This window comes from Pieris brassicae, chromosome 1 (assembly GCF_905147105.1).
Source record: "Pieris brassicae chromosome 1, ilPieBrab1.1, whole genome shotgun sequence".
Classification (NCBI taxonomy): domain Eukaryota; kingdom Metazoa; phylum Arthropoda; class Insecta; order Lepidoptera; family Pieridae; genus Pieris; species Pieris brassicae.
The window spans coordinates 1,825,635-1,848,536 of NC_059665.1; the positions used below are offsets into that span (position 1 = coordinate 1,825,635).

Genomic DNA, 22,902 nt, shown 5'->3' on the forward strand with positions numbered 1-22,902 from the left:
TCAACAGAGTAACTGTTACTAATCAGCCGTTTCTAATTCCAGGGCCAGTCTCCCAATCAGAAGCGCGCGACTTCTCCAACGCTCACGAACGCAAACACCATCAGATGGCGCCAGCGATGGCAGCACTTCACCAGCACCAGCGCCATCAACGCTTCTTCAAGACGTCGTCGATATCAAGACGCTGCTTCTGCAGCTCAAACGGGTCTTACAGGAGGTCAGTATCTGAAAACTTTAATGGCGTTCGTTGCCATAGTTACCTTTTTAAGTACATTAGAAGCGCATGAGACGTTTCCTAGTTTGTATTTTTACAAGTTTTATTTCGTTTTCCTACCATAATAATAGGAATGAAGTATAGTGCGAGACGATTATTCATGTAGTAATCGTTTAGAAGCTTATTACCAAGTAAAGAAAGCGTTGCCATAGTAACGTTTCTTTTTGGTATACGACTATGCATGTGTTCAATTTTTTTATTAATTTTTATCAAGCATTGTGATTTATGTAAATTAATTCTTGTTCAGCATTATTTTTAACACGTACGGTCGGTCCATAAGCAACTTTTATTGAAAAACTACAAAACATAGAACGTAATAAATGGCCTTAGAAAGTCCATATAAAGGTAATACGGGTAGTATTTATACTATGCCCATTGCTATGCGCATAGTAACGATGTTAATGAATTGTTTGCATCATGCGCTTAATCTTTAGCAAGTATGAATTTTAATTTGTTGAAAGGTAATCGAGGGCTGAGCAACAAAACGTTACTAGTAAATTTTGTTAAACTAACGATAAAAATCTTATTGTTACTTGAAAATCAATAGAGAATAGAGAAATATTATAAAGTCTGTAAAGAATCCATAGTCAACGAATTTTACGTGAATTTTAGCGAAAAATCTAGTCATGCAACTCTTGTTGATTACGAGGGCTGATCAACAAAATATTACAAGGAATATTTTTTGAAATAAAATTCTATTATTGAAAAATTACAAAAAATTATAAATATACACTTCCAATTTTACAAGTGATTTGAGTTTATAATATTAGTCTTAATTTACCAAGTATGAACACAAGTTTCATAAAAAGCTCGTTATAAATAACTATGAGAAATGAGCTTTATAATTAAGTTCCTAAGCATTGTTTTGCGGTTGCAAAGATGACCGACTCGATAAACTATGCACTACCGTTATCTTATTTAGATATACAAAGCCTTTTACGTTGAAAGATACTTTACTAATTATCTAATTATTTACCGGTTTTTGAGCGCGACCTTATCGTCTCGTTAATTTGACTTAATGACAAAAATTGTTAAAGCAAGTTACGCCATTATTATGCCCATAACGTCGCGAGATGTTTTAGAAATAATTATTCCAAGTACAATTACGTAGTAGAATTATTATAAAGGACAATATTAGTTAATCTCTATTCCTTATTAAACAGACGAAAAAATTGTAAGTAATAAATTGTATAACAATTCTAAGAAATGCAAAAACTCATTACGGCAAACTCATATTGGTTTTGACAGACATTAGTGATACTTAACGCTGTCTCGACTACGAATCTTACCTTAAATATTCATTTCTTAAACACAGCAACTTGTAATTAATGTGACTGTTAGTGCAGTTAATTTTGCTTGTTCGCACATGATTTTCGTGTTGTAATTTTTATGTTTTGGTTGCATCGTTTCGCTGCACGCAATTCCAGCCGGGGGAGGAGCATCATACGATGAGTGTAAGTATTTGCTTGTGTGGGGAATTTGATTGCACGAAACTATGGTATAAACGCATTTCATTCTGTACATGGGTAACATGTTGTAGTTACTTTACAAGGATATTTTTACTATTGCAGCTCTTTGGGAACCCTCGCTTACGTATACGTAGGTATACGTAAAAGAGTTCACAAATAGAACATTTTTTATAGTAATTTTTACTATATATATTTTTTATTCATAACGATTACATTCGTTATAAGTTACCTACTTGTGTAGATAACTGGAAGCACATATAAGGTAGCGGAATGAAATGCGTTTAGAAAACTGGTAACTAACTGCTACAGCTTTTTAATTTAATGCTACGGACGCATTGGTTTTGGTAATGTACACACGTAGATTTCTAATACTATTTTTTATAACAGAACTGATGATTTGAATTTGATTTGATTGGATTTGATTCCATTTATCTAGGAGTTTTTGTACCGCGCGATACCAGTATTGAATTATATAGAAATTAGGAGACAAAACGTCGGTTCAGCTTGCAAGTTATAATAAGCCTCTAAATCAGATCGGATTTATATACACATAAACATAGATCATTATATTAAACTAGGTATAAGAAGGTTGAAAAAAATTATTTTAATTTTGCTTGGTTTCTGCAGATCGGCAAAGGCATCCTCCAACCTTTTCCATTCGTGTCTTTTTTGGGCCACTATGTTCAACATCACTCCTGCTACTTGTCTCATGTCGCGTTCCCATTTTTTTGCGGTATTCCTCTTCTCCTTTTGCCTTCCCTAGGACACCGTCGTGTCACAATTTTACTCCATTTATCTTTATCTCTTATCATGTATCCAGCCGATCGCGATTTAAGTCTTCTTATTTTGGAGGTAATGTCTATGACTTTTGTCTTGTCTGTTATGTCCCAGTTTTTTAATCGGTCTGATTTTTTAACGTTAAGCATACTCCTTTCCATTGCGCGTTTGCAGATTGCCAGTTTAACAAACTCATGTTTGTTGTCATGTTTTCTGTTAAAGCCCATGTTTGACTACCATACATAAGGACAGGCAGAATGCAGGTGTTAAATAATTTGATTTTTGTATTTGTATGTAGCTTTTCATCTTTTATGACTTCTCTCTCACCGTTTGTTATTTTGTTCCCAACTTCTTTCCTAATAGGAAACCTTTATTTATCCACATTATACAAAAAGAAATTTCCATATACAATGCTATCATTCTAAGCGGCCCTCGTCCGAGAGAAGGCTTCATCCAACTTTTCCTACGTTATTTAATTTTTCCGTCGTCATCAAATTTTCGCTCACATCAATTGCTCTATTGGTTCGCCTTTGTTTCTTGGCCTTCTGGTTCAGTTTCGTTACCATCTTTGACCATCTGTATAACGGGCTCGTGCCCTGATCATCTCCATTTGAATTTTGGACGCTTCAAGTTATTGTATCATTACTTACAAGATTTCTGCCGTATTTTATACATTAACTTTAATATCTATTCCAATATTCTGATAACAATTTTAACATATCACAATTTCAAGCTTGCGACATCAACGCTCTATTTATGATATCTATAGTCTATTCCAGACAATGTGTTGTTAGCAAATGGTGTATTAGTGGGAAGCTCTTCTGGTCTTTAAGATTGTAAACACAAGACTTATACTACGTTTATGAATAAGAGTCTTACTCAGATTCAAAGTGAACACTTAGCGGTAAGAATCATTCTTGTATGTCAAAAATATGACATACGGAAGTCATATTCGCCGCTAAGTCGCGACTTCCAATCTAATCCTAGTGGGTTTCGCGATCAAAGAATCATTTTGTATTTACCTAATTGCTTTGCAATGTAAATTTTTGTATATATATACAAGGCTTAAAAGGTTTTTGTGGGTAGTAAAAAAACATATTGTCACCCTTCACATAAGAGATTTTCTCCTTCTGTCTTCACTAATTTTGAGACAGTGCTTACACCCAAGAGTACTAGACAAGTTGCAAGCGACGGTTGTAAGAAATTATTAGTGAGAATTTCTCATAGTTAACTATGAAATTGAGGCAATTAAAATCCAAAAACAAAATAAGCTCTTTCTTTTTTAACATAAAAAAACCCGCAAAGCGTTGGGCAAAGCGGACATATATCTGCGTCTGGTTTATTATTACTTGAATCCAATAAAGTAACATTAATTACTTTATAAGAAATTATTTTCTTGATTGCTTACCAAGCCTTTGGAAGCCCTAAACAATTATTGTTTTTCCATTAGAAGTTCACCAAATTTAGCCACGGAAGCAACCATAACTGTTCTACTAAATTAGAAAATTTTCTCTCACAATTAACACAATTAGCAGCAGTTAGCAAAGGTTAAACGAACATCTGACATATTTAGAAAATGAAATACGAAAATATGTATATAACAACGTAACACAAGGTAATGTACTTAATTGGGATCTATTTTCAAAAATAATCAGGGGTCGCGGTGAAATTTATCATGTATTTAAAGAATGCTGGTTTTACTTCTAGATGCTTCTATAAATTATATAATCGCTTGTCTATATATTAACGACTGCTACTGATAGGTAAGGGAAAAATATATATTGATATTTTTCATCTTCATAACCATAGAAACTGACACCCTGTATACTAACATTAATCCACTTTTGTAATTTGCCGTTTGATGTTCAATACTTCTTTCGTACCTACTGTAAATTGTTTGCTTCATGCTTTTGCTGTATAATAAACATTATTTTTTAAATTGTTATTGCTCCGGAAGTTGAGTACAGCACCAGTTGTCATTCGATACTAAGTAATTCGACTCTTGTGTGTTTCAGAGCGAAACTCTCGACCCGTTGCTGGCGGCGTGCGCGGAGAGCCCCGCGCGCGCCAACGGGCGCCGCCCCCCCGCCTCACCGCTGCACCCCGACGCCTGCGCTGAGATGCGGCGACAGATAGTCTATCTGCAGGTGTGCTTTAGTTGATTTTCCATAATATGACAATCGTTAATAGCGCTAATAAAAAGGCATATGAATTAAAAAATAATTTACCAAAACAGAAAATACTTCCACAGGTTGAACAAAAGAAAAAAAATAATCTTATAGGAATACTATCCACCTAGTTTTACCTTTCATGTTTTAGATGTTCATGATTTTCGAATGTACAACGATACCTACTCTAGTACCAAAAGTTATATTATAGACACTTTAAATTTCAATTTAAATTATTGTGGACTTATGAACTCAATCGCCGAATATTTTATTTTGACATGAAATGGATCAGAAGATAAGAGATACAAATATGCCTCTACCATCAGACATGGCGAAATGCATTGCACACAATTTGCAGAGTCAGTTAGAGGAGCGTGACCGTCTAGTGCGCGTGCTGCAGCAGCAGATGCTGAGGATGGCTGAGAGCCATGACGCACGGCCAGATGACACGTGCAATGTTGCTACGCAGACTGACAGGGTAAGGAAGGAACAAATAACAATGGTTAAAAAAATAGAACACACGCATCTTCGTTTCCAGTTTTGCTGTCTATAAATCGATTAATAAACGGTAATTAAAGAAAACATAATATATTTTATTAAAACAGGTTACAGAAACATTCAATCATATATTAGATTCACCTCGAAAAATGACTTAACCAACATACGAAATCAGCGCAATGTCGTCATTGAACAATCGTATAAAATTTATTGATATAATATCTTTTGCATTTAAGATATTTAACTATCAGTTGATTGCCCCAATGTATTAACTAAATTTATATGACATTTTCCCTCTATCATCCCATTTATCCCTCCTTACAGAAGAATGTTTTGGTAAAAACTCATACGTATCCAGAGGTCTGCTAGGTCTGGATATCTCTGTCACTTTGATATTTAATTTCTTTTTATTATCTATTCGTGTATGTTATGCCTATAAGTGCTGGTGTCATTAAAAATTGTATTTTATGGTTTTTGTACTAGTGTATCCGTCGGCTGAGCGTTGGCAAGCTTCGTAAATAAATATTAATCAAAAATTGTAATTTATAACACAATGTTTATATATATTTAAATAAAATTGTATTTTTTCTTTTCAGTTGCGGCCGCCTATGGGTACAACGCTAACCAGTTCTGAAAATTCCGGATTAGTGAGGTAATTGTTTGCATTTACTAACATAACACTTATTTATATCCCCCGATATTAAATCCATACAAAATCTTCAAATTCACTATATCATAATTATTTATCTTACATCACTTATTTGTTTTAGGTTCATTACAACGTTACACTCATTAAAATCTCAGTTGTATAGTTGTTTCACATCTATATCTTTATTTATTCCTACCATCCCATCTTTAAGTCTCTCGCCATTCACGGCGGATCTATATGAAAGTACCAAATCCACTTTATCGACAACTTATGAACTGGCCGGTGTCGGTAAATCCAGATGGATCGTAACATTTAAGGAATATATGAATAGAAAGATTATGTTCTCAAATATCTGCAGAATCACCCTGACAATGACGCCGTATTTTACTGGTGTCTTCATTTGATAATTTGCCATTTAAATTAATTATAAGCTTATTTATTTATTGACTTTTTAGTTTAGTAAACGTAAAAGTAAGATGCGCTTGATCTTCAAAATATTGATTTTACATTAAACGCTCCAATAGTCTCGCAATCTACAACGATTCGCCGTCAAAAGTCTTTGTTTAAATCTGTCATTTTTCTCACATGCTGCGTTAATTTCTTTGGGATGTATTCGAAATGATGTGTAACGACAGTTTCCACTTGGGCGGTGCGAGGGTTCGGCCGTCAGATCAGGTAGAATGGTTGGACTGCTTGCTTGCTGTGTGCCTGCTGTGCTCGATCAATGTTTTTTGCTTGTTGCATCTGTTTTACAGGAGCTCCGATAACTTTTACGATGTCGATTGTTGCAACAAAGTTTTTAAATAGGCCTTTTTTTCTCCTCTCTCATTGTATCTGCTGCCTCTTTGTAACTGGGTGAACAATACTGACCAAAACCACCTCAGACTGAAACTTTTGATTGTTTTATAATAGATTTAACATAACAGTCCAGAGTACACAAGTGCCTTGATTTTAGCGTTTCATCTGTTATAATATTTGTATCGTACAACGTTTTGAGCAGTTGTTATTTTTATATATTGCTTTTAATATATAGACTCATTGCACAAGATAGTAAAGGTATCGGATCAATTATTTGTTTTAATCTCAAAGATTACTAGTATAGTTGAACACTGAATCTTTTGCAACAGATATGCTTTTTTGCTGAATGTTCTGTGATTAAATGCCTTCAATTCAAAAGACTGAATTTGGTTTTCGTGTTTGGACTTAAACTTTTTTGTCATTGACATTTAATTGTGACTTGATTATGAAACTGTTTTCTGTGTTACACGCTGCCTCGTCAGAATTTAAAGGTGAGGTTTGTTCAGTACATTTGATGTCTTTCAGTATTATACTGAATTAATAAACCTTACACCTTAAAGCCTAAAGCTTCGATGTTCGTTAAGATATATTTATCCAAAACTACTTATATATTGCTAATTTGTGTGTTTAATATATTCTTAGTTTCAACACAAATATATCAAATACAAATTCAAAGCAATCGTTATCAGCTCGTATTATGTCAATTATAGAATTTAAAAAATTGTAGATGAAGGTTGTCATTAACATTAATATAATTGATTACAGTTGGAATGAACAAGGGAACGAGAGAAAGCTGCCGTCTTACAGTGAAGCACAAAAGACAAAGAGACCTGTTACCAACGGGGTAGTGAGATGTCAGTGTGGTGCGAGAAAAGTGAACGGACTAGATGAGACACAGACAGACAGACTTGACACGGTACACCTAAAACCTAACAGCCGCGTCGGTACCAAGTACCTCCAGGCCGTGACCAACACTGAGAACAGACGGTACATCAAGAGGGACTCGTCCCTCACCGAAAAGTCCGACCGTAAAAACCTATACACGAACAGATCTAGGTCTATAGAAAATTTTCAAAATCAAAACTATTCCACAGTTGAACTCAAACCGACGGTGATCGAAGAGACAGGTATCAAACATCACACGTCATACAGCGATGTCTATAACGGCAGAATTAGTAGTAGGGAAAGCGTTAACAGACATAGCCCGAGTCTCAACGGTCAGTCTACTGACACAGACTACAGCTCCGATGGCGGATACAAGTCTCTTCCTTCATCTATTAACTACGGTTCCCCTAAGAAGGTTAGCGGCATTCCCAGGAGGTCACTCGAGCAAAAGTTTATATCGACAAAGCATGTTAGAGCCAGCGCCGTTTGATCCGCTTCCGGTCTATTTTTTGCTGCTTTTTGTTTGACAGTCAAATGATGGCGGTTGTCACTGTCAGTTTTGGCACATTTAAATTATAGATACGGTATTTTGACAATAAATGTGTTTCTATCGATTTTAAATTGGTAACAATGAATTTTATTTTGGTAAACTTTCTGGAAAAGTTTGAGCAGTGGCAACTCAGGGAAAGCAAATATCATGGATCGCTGTCACAATTAAGTGCTCATGCGCATTTACAATTCCTCGCGACGCTAATATTAGTTACTTGGATGCCAAATACTTTAACCTGCTTTTGCAATTTTCGGGGTTATTTTAAAAATTTGTTTCCCCAAAACCGTAAACTTGTAAAAAAAAAGTATTATTTATATATTTTTTTTAATTATTCTGTTATTACAAAGTTTTGATAAATTGTTAAATATGACATTATAGCTGTAATCTGTGACGGCTTTTGACACGTCCTCCAATCAATAGCTTTAATGACATTTGACGTATAATGTCGTTGTGTTTATGATATTTTAAACTATCACTATGAACTGTTAATAGTTTATGAAAAAAAAAACAGAAAATTCAGATTTTTAAAATAACCCAAATGACATGAAATGCGTTGTTTCAAGCAATTTTATCATTGACACCTGTATATTATAGGATAGTACTGGAAACTATTTTTCGTAGTTATTAATTTATGCGATAGGTCATCTTAGATTTTCTATCATAGACAAAGTAGATAATAAAGCTATGTGATAAGAGTGGCTGTATTTTTCTGTATCCCTTGTATGAAATAATTTTTAGTTATCAGGTATCAAAGGGGCTGAGTTTTGTTTCATTACATTATAATGGCATTATTTTAATTACAAATACCGCAATCCATAGACAAGACATTCAGATATTTGAATCTCTGGTTTTAAAACTACATTGTAATCTTGTCTTTCACATAGACGCGAACTTATTACAACCAGGCCATAAAATTATTAAAAAAAAAAAATAAAGAACTTATTACATTATTTAACTTGACGTTTCGAGTTTTTCAGCTGACACTGACAGATTGCCATATCAGTTGACAGATTTGAAATGTCAAATGTCAAGTTAGTGTAAGTTTGCGTTTCGTTAAAGTTTAAAAGGGGATCTCGACTAAAAATATTAATTTTTCCAATGAATTAGAAATGTTTGTTATTTTATGATTCGATGTATTTAACAATTACTATGTCATATACTTTAAAGCATATGCTATGTTTATGTATACATGTGTATGTTTAAACGTTTATCTGTTTGCTTAGTTTTCATTTGACTTTACAAAATACTTATATATTTGTATTCTATATACAGATACATAGATATTTGTGACATAATTGCCACATTATTAAGTTGTGTATGAATGTATAAATTTACAAAATAGTATATGAACTTATTAGATATTGCCTAAATACAGTGATTTTTCACTTTATTTTTAAATTCTTCCTAAAACCTATTGATACCTAATGTATACCTATGTACAAGCTCCGTTTTTTAATCGCTCTCAGAAATAGCTTTAGTGAAATTATATAACATTTAATTTAAATATCAAATTGTTTCAATAAATAACTTTAATTTTGTATGAATTTTTTCTCACCTCACCGATCCTGTATTTTAATAGAAAGAGTTAATTAATAATAAATAACAGGACCGTCATGTCAAATCAGCACTGTTCTATGAATAAATGATAGTAAAATGCATATATAAAAAAAAACTAAAATAAGTTTGAAAAGTTTGCTTCCTGTGGCAGTTTACCCTTAATGCAGAAATTTCCTCACTATACTGCGATACCTCTTTGTTGAACGCGGAAAGCCACAGCTCAGTCACCAGTATTATCTACCAGGCGCCAGCTTAAATCTTCAATTAGCGCTTGTGCAGCTGAAGCCTCTACTCCACACAACATCAAATTCGGAGGAAAGACTCTTAATGTTTACCGTTTATTATTCAGCCACAGCGTCAGATTTTGTGCTTGTCCAAGGGACATGAGACGGGGCTAACAGTTAAATTATATATATTAGGTCCTTACATATGAAATTGACGTTTTGTATGGGAGGAACAAAAAGTTGAATATTTTTAAATATTATATATTTAATTAATCAAAGTATGAACCATTGTTTTCTATGCACTTTTGCCATCTCATAGGTAGTTCATTGATCCCTTTACAAAAAAAAAAAACAGTCGGACGGGAATCAATAAAATCTGTGAAGGCGATTTGGACTGCCCTATCCCTTACAAGAAGCTGTCAAAATTTCGAAAAAAAAATGGTAATCTGTTGGAGCAAGGTCTGCGGAGTACGGAGGATGTCTTAGACATTCCAATTGAAGCTCTTCTAATTTGGTAGCCGTCTATTGTGCAGTGTGTGGTCTAGCGTTGTCGTGAAGTAGCAGTGGCGTGGAGCGATTGACCAGCCTAGGTTGTTTAGCCGCTAGCTTTTCCATCATGGTTTGCAATTGCTGACAATAGACATCAGCCGTAATAGTCTGGTCAGATTTGAGAAATCTGCTATGAACAATACCGGCACTAGTCTACCAAACGCTTACAAGTAACTGTTTTAGGGTTTTCGCTTGGGGCAGGATTTGGCTGGCTGGCCAGGATCCAAAGATTGCGCTGAGCGCTTCCGATAATCGTAAAGAATCCATTTTTCATCACAGGTAATGATTCGGTTTAAAATACCTTCATTATTCTGCCGGTTCAGTAATGTAACGCAGCAGTCGACGCGCGTTTGCCGGTTTGCTTCAGTCAATTCGTGAGGTACCCACCTTTCAAGCTTTTTAATCTTCGCAATTTGCTTCAAGTGAATTAAAACAGTTTTATCACTAACACCGCAGCCTGCAGCTAACTCGGACGTGGTATGCGATGGATCCGCTTCCACAATAGCCTTCAATACTTCATTATCAACTTGGGTCTCAGGCCGTTTCTGGAGCACTAGTGCCACGGCGGAACTCATACTCGTAAATAATGCGATACTTTAAGTTTTCCATTTTGTAAAATGAGTGACGCAAACAGAAAAAAAAACAAATGAATGACGTTCATCGAAGCACAAATACATGAGTAAATAGCTGTACAAATTTGAATTTGAAATTCCTAACCAAAGAGGAGGTATTTGAGGTCAAATTGGCCAGTACGACAAAACGCCAATTTCATATGTAAGGACCTAATAGTAAGATTATAACGATGAGAAACAAACAGCTAAACTTTTTGTAACACGACTAATAAAAAATAACTGAACAAACGAACGAATATCTTTTTAAATTAGTAGATCATAATGACAATACTGTAGTTAATAATGCATACTGTACAGAGGCAGCACTCACGCTTGATGGGATGATGACATCAAAAAAATCGCGGGTCCTCAATGGATGCAAATAGCTCGAGATAGAGAAAGATGGCAAGCCTTGGAGGTGGCCATTACCGGAGAGGGTTCCTGATACATACTAACTGTTACAAAAAACCAGATATTAGTGGATCTGGAAATAATTTAAGGCTTAAAATAAATAAAATGACAATACTGTGAATCTGAATATCAAAGTATATTATTATGACAGTTTTCTTATGATATCGATTATGTGCAGGCAGGCCATAATTTTCACATAATTTATGAAGCTCTAGGCCACGCCGCGATTACCATTTTTTTATATAGGTACATATACTTACAACGCTGTTACAGGTAAAAGACTTAGGTATTTAAATTTAATATTGTTACGAGCTAGGGGTTCGGATAGAAAATGCCGTGGATTTCTTCAAGGGTTTATTTCTTGATAAATCAATGAGGAATTTATGGACACAAATTAATTGCAGAGATTCACTAATAACGCACAAAAACAGTCACTAATTACTTCACTTATGCAGACTTCACACAGTACTTTATCACTTATATTCACTTTATTCGCACTTTATCGCTTCGGTGTTTTGCTCTTGTTATCGCATTCCAAACTAAGTGACTAGTCGCGTTTCGGCTCGCTTATATATCCCTGGGAATAATTCTAAACAATATTCGAGAACTTTCTAGGCGGGCTTGCTACTGAGTAGCGATTGCACAATTCTAGAACGTTCGCACTCTTTGTCTCTTTCGCACGTTGCTCCGTCCTTGTCGTACGGCGTTCTAGAGTGCTCCTCTAGTTTCGAGAAAGTTCTGATCTTCTCTCTCTCTCTCTCGTATCATTTCGTCCTTGTCTCACACCTAGAAAGTTCGGTCTAGAATATTCCTTCATCAAAGGGGTATAACTAGGCCTGAAAACGCCTGAAAACGGGTCTCCTTAAAACTGCACCACTCGACTACACATGTTCTGAAACTGACGGAAAAAATGTTTCAGCTTCCTGAAAACTAGGGTAACATTATAGAAATTACAATTAACTAATATGTGATTGAGCCTCTCCTGAAACGGTCAGAAATCATATTTCAGCCTGCTGAAAAGTTCTCTAACTAGTGGAAAAATCTAGAAACATTGTAGTCGACCCGTCTTCGTAACAATATGTATATTGTGTACGTATTGTAGGCTAGAAACGAGACGAACAAATTGTAGATCGGCGAGAAACACTCAATGGTAGAAAATTGAACAAGTTTTGTTTATAAGCCAACCTATAAAACTAAGTAACTTGGATGATGTTTAAAAATATATGGTTGGTAGATTCACTGTCAGCTTTACTGATGATGACATCTGTAAAGTACTAAAGACTATAGCCCTTTATAGTATAGTCAGACAGGCTCGCCTGATGTTAAGTGACGCCGCCGCCCATAGACACTCACACTTCCAGAAGGCACGCAAGTGCGTTGCCGGCCTTTTAAGAATTGCTCCTCTTTTCTTGAAGGCCCCAAAGTCAAATTGCTTCGGAGATACTTCAGTGGGCAGCTGGTTCCACATGGGATCATCAGATGCAAAAAATTGTAAGGAAGGTCTTTAAACTGGACCCCTGCAGAGATATCATTTATTTTGCGCTTTTAAAGGAAAATTTCCTCTTTTTACTAATTCTTATTGAAATTCGAAAAAATATACACCCTGTATCATTTTCATAATGTCCACTAGATTGGTAATGATAAGTCCTTACGTTTGACTTGTTATTTATGGTTGTTTATTGGGTATTTGGTCATATTAAGGTTTACGAAATGAAAATTTCACAAATCATAACTTCTTGTTAACTTCGGACCACACTGTTAAAAATAAATACTCTACCGTAAATTGACCATGTATTACAAGTTTTGGCGCATTTAAATATAACTATATATAAGCGTTTTTATATCAGTTAACTATAACACACACTTAAAACACAGGTAAAAGACTTATTTTATATGTATTACATCGGATGAAGTCATACAGGTTTGAAACGAGACTAACTAATATGTAGATAATTTATTAGACAACAGACATTTTTTTTGTTTTGTTTCCATTCTTCTGATTATTCACAACGTATATTATCCACAGGTATTCTAATCTTAATAATCAAATAAAAATATATTTCTGCCCCATTTTCTATGGTAATGGTAACCTATCTGTCATACATCGTTCTTGAACCTTGGACAAAGCTGTGATAAGCGTGTATACTATCACATACTAATAACAGCTGTATTGCCACAGCCTGCTGTCATATAGTGGTGAAACTACATTGATACGTTTCTTTAGATAATAAAATATATTTAAAAAATATACTCTAAAGATAACCTTTATATAATACTTATTAAGAACTCAAACTGATACCATAAATATATATATTGCGCTTATACAAATCAAAAATTAATTAACTACTTTTTTAATCGCGTGCCTAAGTCAAAATTTTCCATTTTCTATCTAAATTTTAGAATTCACTAAGGAGTTGGGATGACAAATATTGCTAATAGAGTTATGACAATCTTTTTAACTGTAGTACAGGTTCTCTTTTCTTATGTGGTATATCTTTTTTATAACATATTCATAAGTATCTGAATGTCCTCCATGCGTGACGTTTGAAAAAAAAACATTGATACTATAAAATACCGCATTAATGATAATTTAGTCGAATTTGAACAGTATCAAATTGTTGACAACATTTATTTCTCTTTCTGAACTCAATATTTTTCTTTTTATCACTTACACGGTAGGTATGAATTGTATTTATATCGTGTATTATCAACTAAAAATTCTGGCAAACCATATTTCTGCAAGAAGCAAGAAGCAAATTTATTTTACGCAAAAAATTGTCCAATTTCCCCACTAAAAATGCACACTGTGGTCGCAATATAGGATATGTGGGGTCATTCTTACCAGTTTCACTCCACACTCGGTCTGCCTTACACAACTGCGCTTGCGTTCAATTCCGCTCCAAATACCCGCGATTTCTATTATTGTGAGAATTTGTGAGTACATTTTTTAATCAACTTGTTTACAAATAAAAAGGTGAACGATCTTTAACCGGATGAACTTTTTAGACATAACATTTCAATATTTTCTTTAACGAGGTTATCGTTAAAAGGGTCCATATTAATTAGGCATTGGTACTATTTGTGTTAAAATGTGACAGATGGTACTTTAGTATCCGTTTTCACCCGATTGAAACAGAATACAGAACTCAAAATTTACAAATTCAAACATAATACACTCAGTTCCGGTCCATAATTTGAAAGAAATAGGTCTGTATTGTTTTACTGTGACTTTTATCGTGCATTGTTTACTGAATACAAATTATATATCATTAAATCCATGTACATTTAAATTTTATAAAATCAGTGCCATCACTATTTTTTTAGTTAGTTCTAATCTCATATCAATAATCTGTATGTAAAATGTATTAGTACGTCATATAAACGTATTAGTTCTACTATTAGTTACGTTGTTAAAGGTCGGCATTTGGCCTTTTTATCATTGACTACACGATGTAATCAATATTAAATAGGACATGATAACTGTGCATAGATTTAACTTTAACTGAACAGTGTTAGTCACAAACCTTCGACAAATTCATACTTATTTAAAATTATTAACCTGGAGCGCTATATATGGTAACTTGATTAATATATGTTGTATGTGAGCTGAATCTAAATTGAGTAATCTGTAATGGTTGATTATTTTTGTTATTAATAATTGCTATACGCAAAAAACTGTTACGAATGTAAACCCTTGAGGTACAGGTATGATAAAATTATGATAATATAATATATAAATTGTTTCATAATACGCATCTCTGTAATAATGAGAATTGTTACAATAATTAACAAACTGTTATAAAATCAATCGTTGGTCAGATTTGACTAACTAATCGCTGGTCGAATTGTCTTAAATTTTTAATTCTTCTTCTTCCAGCATCGATTACTTTTTTATGTAAAGATAAAATTTAGTTCAATAAACTTTCTAATCGAAAAAACTGATTAAGAAATCAGAATATTGATATAAATCGTATACAAATTTCTAATAATATATGTACACGAGATTCATAATTTAAATAGAGATTTTGTGAAAGTGGCCGAGATTTGCAACTCCTAGAGCATTTATCAGCGTATTTATATTTACTCCACTGGTGGAGTGGCCCAAAGTGAGTCATGCCTCCCGATAGGAGAAAATAACCTTGATCTTTCGCTGCTGCTGCTTGCTAAGCCAACTGGTGCTCGCGCAAAACCCACTCCAGGGCCCATCTTTCCAGAAATATTTGCGAATCCAGTAATTACTACAAATTTTGGTATTTCTACTATTTATAAGAACCAAAAGCAAAATGATTTTATCTCACCAGGGACTTTAATAGTTCAAATAATGGACTTCATTAACAATCATACATTGTGTTTACAGCAGACACGCGAAAAATAATATGAGGAGAGAACCACAGAGTTTACGGTCTAGATTGAAGGAGGAATTTTACACATACTGTGCCTTCTGGATTGCCGTGTCCGCTTTACCGGCTCTGGCCCTGTCTTATGTCGGTAAGCCTCAACTTAGTCATTAGCCAAATATTAAAAATAGTCAAACGAGTTGGAGTAATTATCATTAACGCTATATGTATTGGTTTGTTTTAAAACATCCATCATTTTTTTTGAAAAATTTACCGTCACATAATTCGGTTACGCGTCACATTTTTTCCGTTACGCGCCATCTTTTTCTTGTCACTACCACGGTTGATTCGAAGAGATTCGAAGCCATTAATAACAATGATAGTAATAATTCTAATACAATTAATGAATTTCTCTAATAATCTTAGTAGTAATAAGGTAAAATGAAATAGTTGTATTATTTGTATTCATGCCTTAATGATAATAAGACTTTTGTTAAACTTCTATCTAATTTAAGTTTATTTAACCAATTTCTGTAAAGTTGCATATAGTAGATCATTTTTCGAAAAATAAGGTAATTAAGAAGTTTCACTTCTTACGTTTGTACACGCACATATTGTTATTTTTAATCGTTATTCATACGCCGTGTTTTGTCAGTTTATAATTATTACCCACAACGCACAGTCATCAATTAATATGCAATAATATGTTATGTATATTAGTTTTTTATAACCTAAAGAAATTAATAAAACTTTTAAGCATGCTAAGTAATAATTGTATCACCCTTATCATAATGTTTTGTTTGAGGTTTGCAAAAAAAAGGAAAATTTCATACCAAGTTTACTTCCATTTGATTTGATCCTAAAATTATTCATAGATAATCCTCTATCGTTGTATGTAACACGATTGTAAGAAGTTTTTAGTCAGTAATTATATACGTTGATATCTTAAGATTATTTTAAGGTCAATGATCTGATACAAATGCCTATATTGTGTAAATACTAATTTAATATCATAATTATGATAATAATTATTGTTTTCGCAATATCTAAAGAATGTCCCAATATTAATACAAAGAGCCGGAAAATGGTCCCAATCTAAGTACAATATTACATGTATAAAAATGCGGGAACGCAGTTGCCATCTGTCAATATGTGGGCTGACTTATCATGAGTCATCGCGCTAGATCTCAACACTGAATACTTATCAGCCTTTGTTCTCATTCTATAAAAATATTTTTATAACCACCTTACCTTACCTTACCTTATCTTACCTTAACTTAACCTTTTTTAACGACTGTGATAGTGAATATATATTTCGTTTACAAATTATATACAATGAGCAGTTTACAACATGATTTTGTCTTCCAGCTGTTAGAATAAGCAACCATTTATGGCTCAAACTACTGTCGAGCCGGTACCCGAGTGTGGAGTTTATAAAAACTGCTACAATTCGCTCCTTACTGGACACAAACAGGAACCAGGGAATCATTAATGTTTTGTTATGTATAAAAGGTAGGTACTAATAATATAAGCACCTGTCAACCGATTCCTGTCTAATAAAACGATTACATATTAAATTACCTACTTTGAATAGTTCGACCCCTATTTCCAGAAATAGATAATTTTCTTAAAGTTATTGCTGAACTGCGCCGAATGTCGGATTTCCAAATTAAATCTTGCAGATTGGACGGTTCAAACATTTGTGCAGCTCCGGAAGCATGATCATAAATATATGTGCACAAAAGTATTGTCTCGCATTAAAACTTTAAGTTTAAAAGTAACTTTTGTTTAAAACGCCGGCAACGCACTCGCAAGCCCTCTGGCTTCTCAAAGTGTCCATGGTATCACTTAAAATCAGCCTCCTGCCCGTTTGCCCTCTGTTGTATAAAAAAGCCATATTAGCAGATGGACTGGATGCTGTTTGTAACCATGGTTTGCAACATGGTTAAAAAGGCTTATATTTCTTATTAAATTGACATAAGGATGTTTTTTACACTACACAGGCACACTAAAAGCAGAGGATATAAAACGCGAACTGACGCAACATGTAGTTGATCGAAGAAATCAAAATGGACACCTAGTGTTTCCAAGGTTGAGACAGCTTCTTGTATCTTACTGGGGGAATTATGCCTGGGATGGAAACGTTCCATTTAGACCAGAAAATCATGTTTTTGTTGCCAACGCTGTTTATAGAGGACGTCCTGTTAGCGATGCAAATATACAAGTAAGAATACTCAGACACGAATTCCAAAATACAACTTAACATTGAGTCTTGAGATCCATAATTGTTTATGACAGTGTTACACTATATATTCTATATACTATCTTGATACACCTAATATATACACAAATGTCGTGGTGTGTTTTGTAGAAACAGGATCAAATTTTTATAAGGAGATTTAATTACTTAAATGTACAAGTGTAGTTTTTATGAAAGGTTTTTTCAATGTAATAGAAGGCAAACGGGCAGGGGTCTCACCTGACGTTAAGTGATACCGCCACTCATGGACACTCATATTGACTCACAACTGCATTGCCGGCCGTTAGTTCTACTACTTTTAATAACTAGACTTACTAATCCTCTATTTACACCGCAGTTTAAAAAGTTCAGCTCATATTCGGCATCCGTATTATTTACATAGCTAGCTTCCAACCTTTGAGCATTCTCGACAAGCTATTTTAGGCAAAAAGATATACAAATTAAATGTTTCAGGATTACATAAGCGACGTGATATCAAAATACTTTCCCAGTGATCACCCTCCATGGCAGTATATAATAATTCCATGTGTGTCCACGGAAACCAAGTATTATATACTAATACGAGTTCACCACTTACTTCTCAGCGGGAAGAAGTCTCTAAACATTGGCGACTTTCTTCTCATGGAACAGTTCCCACACCGCTGTCTTGATAGAATAGAATTATGCCATAACAGTCCACTATCAAAATTATTCCCCACACCATCGGCCCTTCCAGAATTGTGGTCCAAGATTAACGAAAGTTTATCAAATATTTGGAACGAATTTATATGTGAATATGACCCAGTTGAAAGTCCAAGGGCACTTAAAACGCTGCCTGGAGCATTCCATGTAGCTGGATTAGTATTTATATCAACAGTAAGTGCGTTAAGAGAATTTTCAAAGAAGAGGATGCAACACAGAGAAACGCCTGCAGCTATGACAGCAGCAAAATTTATTTTAGCCATACAGAGAGAATGTAAGAGGAGGAACTTAAATGTTCCAAAGGTATGTAACGTGTGAAAATTATGAAGTTATTCGAAACATCTTCGTTCTAGCTAGACCTTAATATAGGCACGTATACTAGACTTTCTACCTGAAGCTAAGAAAACCAATCTACTTTATTAACCTAAGTTTCTCATTTCAGATTTTAATTTCGCCTCTAGTAACCGTGGATCCTCGAAAATGGCCACGGAGAATGTTTGAAACTGCGTTTACGACGGCAAAAACTACGCTAACACTACCTTTCAAAATCCGGGATGAAATTACCGCTATCAATGAATTGAGAACGATCGGCCTAGTTCGGCAAACTGACACGTTTACCTGGAAGTATGGGGATATCGCTCAATTGCTCGTGAAAGCCACTGGCGAGACTTTAAGAGGTATGAAGGAAGCCTACCGAGCACCGTGGAAATTGTGGACTGATACTATTGGTGCTGACGATGGGAAGCGACATCTGTTGCAAACTATTTCTTTGTGCGGGAGGAAGGTACACCTACTTGCTATTTATTGAAGCCGTACTAATGGAAATTAGAAAGTTCTTGATTGCTTTTACTGTGTTGTCGGAATTACTTTTCACATTAAATATTTATTTTTTCAATTCCAGGTAGCATCATTTTCACGACCTATTCCACGAGCTGACATTGACAGAGCTGCCCGTGCTTTGGGCGTGTCCTCCACCGACATCGCACTGTTTGCTGCCACAGAATCTTTGCGTGCTTTCTTTGAAAACGCTCAAAGTGAAACACCCGATTCGATATTAGTCTCAGCTAGAGCAGCCTGCGAGGACTTTCTCTATACTTTTGCTGAAGGCAATGGCAAGAATTATAAGAAATCGCAAACTGGAGGTATGTCAAAAAACATTGAAGTCGTAAATTTTATAACGAATTCTCAATTGCAAGTAGAAAAAAGGTATCAAATTTTTATAATTATTTCACAATTATAATAATTACATAAAATAACGATTCCAGGAATGGTTTGCCTATCTATACCCGTTGGTGCTACACCACGTCGTATAGCCTCTGTCGTCGATGAAGCCTGCAGTCGCCAAGTAGCCTTAGCAGGGGCCTGGGCAGCCCAAGCCAGATGTGGAGCCCTAACCAGATCGGTGCCTTCACCCTTCGCGAGACTGACACTTAATGCACTATCCAGACGATATGCTGTTTCATATGCGGAAATAAATGCACCAACTGATGCTCAGCGAAGAAAAACATTGTGGGGACAGGAGGTTGATGGCGTTGTGTATTGGCGGCCACCGCAGGCTAACATAAGTAAGTACTGTATGCGATATACACTTTGATAAAAAGCGGTACAAGTTAGAAATTGTCCGTTCAATTCTACTCAGAATTCTATATCTATTTATGAGATTTTCGACCCAAAAAAATTTATGAATTTTCTTTAAGGCAAATGCTTATTAGGGCACCACGCCAATGTCCGTATTCTGTATCTCTTTTTTTATTTATATCCTTTCCTGAGCAGGACAAAAAACTATACAAAATGTTGCTGTATGTAATTAATCCGCTTCGTTGAGCTAACAACAGCCTAATAACATGTTGGGTCGATTTTATCTCTCCTTAGCATACGTTTTCATTTTATTAATAAATAAATTAGTAATATTTATTTCTAAAGAAAGGTCTACATTCAGATTTATTAATTATAAAAAAATGCGTCCAAATGTCATATTAATTTTATTGATGTCATAATAATAAAAACAGATAATTATAGTCGTCGTGGCTTCCTGGCGTTGTAAAAAACTTATGGCCTAACCACCTTCCCCTTAAAAGCATTACACGGCAGTGATTTATAACGTCGAGGAAGGTGAATTAATAGTGTAATAGCCATGGTGTAACTTTTTTTTAACATATCGTGGTGCAACATGTAGGCACCCACAGTCGTATTTGATCCCTCGGTACATACCGCCACATTTCTTGAAATTTCATAATATTTACTCCTTTATAACATTTAATGGTTTCAGGTTTATCCCTAACCGTAATACAGTACGCAGATACAGTCCGACTTACTGTTATGGCTGATGCGAGGCTTACGCCCTTACACACAGTACCTTCCACAAGATGGCCGACAGTTATCGAGCAATTAGTCAACAAGATTGACCAACAAATCGCCAGGATTACCGGACGTCCGATTGAAGTTGCATTAAGTCAGAGAGTACAAGATACTGTAGAAAATGTCCGGGAACCAATGAGTGAAGACGATTCAGAAACATCAAGACTGGCAGAGACAACACAAACACAGCCTGAAAGTATAGAAAGAGACGAGTCGCAGGGAACAGATACTAGTCAAGTGTTAATTCCGCCTACAATAAATACACTAAGACGACATAGTTTTACGAATAAATAGTGAGGCTTAAAGCAGCTTTAATGTGATTTAGTGATGAAATTTAAAGAAAGCTCGAATTATTGTGTTTTCGTTTTGAAGGAGCAGTACTGATAAGTTTACTTATTATTAAGACCGAAATAAAATAATTTTATACAAAAATTAAACAGATTTTCACCAATTGCTATTTTCTGTCTTTGCCAAAATATTTTTCAAAGTTTATTGAATGAAGAAAAATCATGACAACTTTACAACTCTTAAGACTTTATGGGAGATTAAAAACAAATCTTCACAAATAAATAATGTTTTCCTTAAATAATTTCTTTCTTCTTCTTGTTCTCTGTTTCTTGTTTCTTCTTATATGTAATATCTATACATGCTTGTGGCTGTTCCATAGTTTGTTCTTTTTTCAGTCCCTTTCTCGTCCTCGTGATATACACTAGGTATCTCAATATCTGGTACAAACCAGTACTTTATCAAAAGTTCTTAGGACTACACTGTTGCTTATGCAGTTGCCCGTGTACGTTGGACGTGTTCCTGAAAAACGAATTTTAATAAAATATATTAAATCAGTAAAATGACGATGGACGAAATTCAAAAATGAAATAACTCAATAAATAAATGGAGAAATATTTTCATAAACGTCTCATATCCGTAAACTCATAATCAACTGCACCGATTTTCATACGGTTTCACAAAACAAGTGATTCTTGAGGTTTAAGAGCTTAGTGTGAAGTATGTATCTTACCTACTGGCACACAAGTAATTGCCTGAGTAATATACTTGTTATAAAAATGAAGTCGATAAAAATGTCTTAAGTCTCATAGTCCTGAAGTAAAAAGTGTACGCTCACAGTTCTAAAGCTGATCAAGTGTTCGGAAAGGACAACGTGGTCCACATAGTGCGTCACTGATGGTTTGGTAGGGCGTGTCGTTATCAAAGAGTCACAAAACACTACATTTTCGTGAAAAAGGAGTGCAAACCTCAGCCAAAGTGTATCGAGATTGTCAGATCATGGTGTTGTGGGGACAACTGTTGGCGTGTGAAAATTACGAGTCGCGAGTCAGTTGTCTCCGGGCCCCGTTGCGCTTAGACGAGTGTTAGGCAATAAATAATAGTCACGTAATTACTCGTTTAATTTAATCCTGGCCCATAAGGAGATGACCCAACATTGGTGACCCCGACGAACCCAGACCCCTAATATATTAAAAATCAAGTGACATTAGTGAACTTCAGTGGACAAATTAAGTGCCAATTTTGATGATGAATCCGGTACCAGGACTTTCATCTCAGACTGCCGGCCAGCAGGGGCCATCGCAATTCAAGCCGGAGTTTAGTGATGTGTCGACAATTTCTGTGACTAGCCGTAACGGAAACTAAAGATATGGATAATCTGGCCACTGTGGCTGACAAAATCATGGAGACTTCGCAGCCACAGATTTCTGAGTTATCATCGCCTCAACCTATTAGAGGGGACGATAAGATTTTGGCTGAAATTGCGAAACTGAGCGTTAGGTTAGCTAACTTAGAGAGATCTCGCAGCATTTCGCGGAGGAGAGACTCCAGTAGTTTTCGTCAC

At 35.0% G+C, this 22,902-nt stretch overlaps 2 protein-coding genes across 17 annotated transcripts in view; both read left to right on the plus strand.

Moving 5' to 3' along the window:
- LOC123720678 overlaps positions 1-8,761 on the plus strand; it is a 113,536-nt gene extending 104,775 nt beyond the window's left edge. For 9 of the 13 annotated variants that reach the window (XM_045677423.1, XM_045655966.1, XM_045656057.1 and 6 more), the window contains 6 exons: positions 43-214; positions 1,699-1,725; positions 4,533-4,664; positions 5,044-5,163; positions 5,780-5,835; positions 7,396-8,761. In XM_045677423.1, the coding sequence (XP_045533379.1) occupies positions 43-214; positions 1,699-1,725; positions 4,533-4,664; positions 5,044-5,163; positions 5,780-5,835; positions 7,396-8,005 (1,117 nt within the window). In that variant the 3' untranslated portion in view covers positions 8,006-8,761. The other 4 variants (XM_045656407.1, XM_045656498.1, XM_045656315.1 and 1 more) reach the window with 4 other exon arrangements.
- Positions 8,762-14,273: 5,512 nt separating this feature from the next.
- On the plus strand, positions 14,274-21,490 carry LOC123712447. 4 transcript variants are annotated; one of them, XM_045665538.1, is made up of 9 exons: positions 14,274-14,351; positions 15,775-15,905; positions 17,123-17,266; positions 17,758-17,978; positions 18,468-18,998; positions 19,138-19,479; positions 19,597-19,837; positions 19,961-20,260; positions 20,965-21,490. In XM_045665538.1, the coding sequence occupies exons 2-9, from the start codon at positions 15,794-15,796 to the stop codon at positions 21,345-21,347; spliced, it is 2,274 nt and encodes a 757-aa protein (XP_045521494.1). In that variant the 5' UTR covers positions 14,274-14,351; positions 15,775-15,793; the 3' UTR covers positions 21,348-21,490. The 4 variants fall into 4 exon arrangements, with proteins under 4 accessions (XP_045521494.1, XP_045521503.1, XP_045521512.1 ...); XM_045665547.1 differs by having other exon boundaries at positions 15,778-15,905; XM_045665556.1 differs by lacking the exon at positions 14,274-14,351 and adding an exon at positions 14,412-14,624.
- Positions 21,491-22,902: the final 1,412 nt, after the last annotated feature.

What these genes read in the sequence shown, in the direction of transcription:
- LOC123712447 (XM_045665538.1), top strand. Translation starts at nt 15,794, where the DNA reads ATGAGGAGAGAACCACAGAGTTTACGGTCTAGATTGAAGGAGGAATTT. An exon ending in TCTGGCCCTGTCTTATGTCG is followed by an intron (nt 15,906 to 17,122) that starts GTAAGCCTCAAC and finishes TTTGTCTTCCAG; the next exon opens with CTGTTAGAATAAGCAACCAT. An exon ending in GGAACTTAAATGTTCCAAAG is followed by an intron (nt 18,999 to 19,137) that starts GTATGTAACGTG and finishes TTCTCATTTCAG; the next exon opens with ATTTTAATTTCGCCTCTAGT.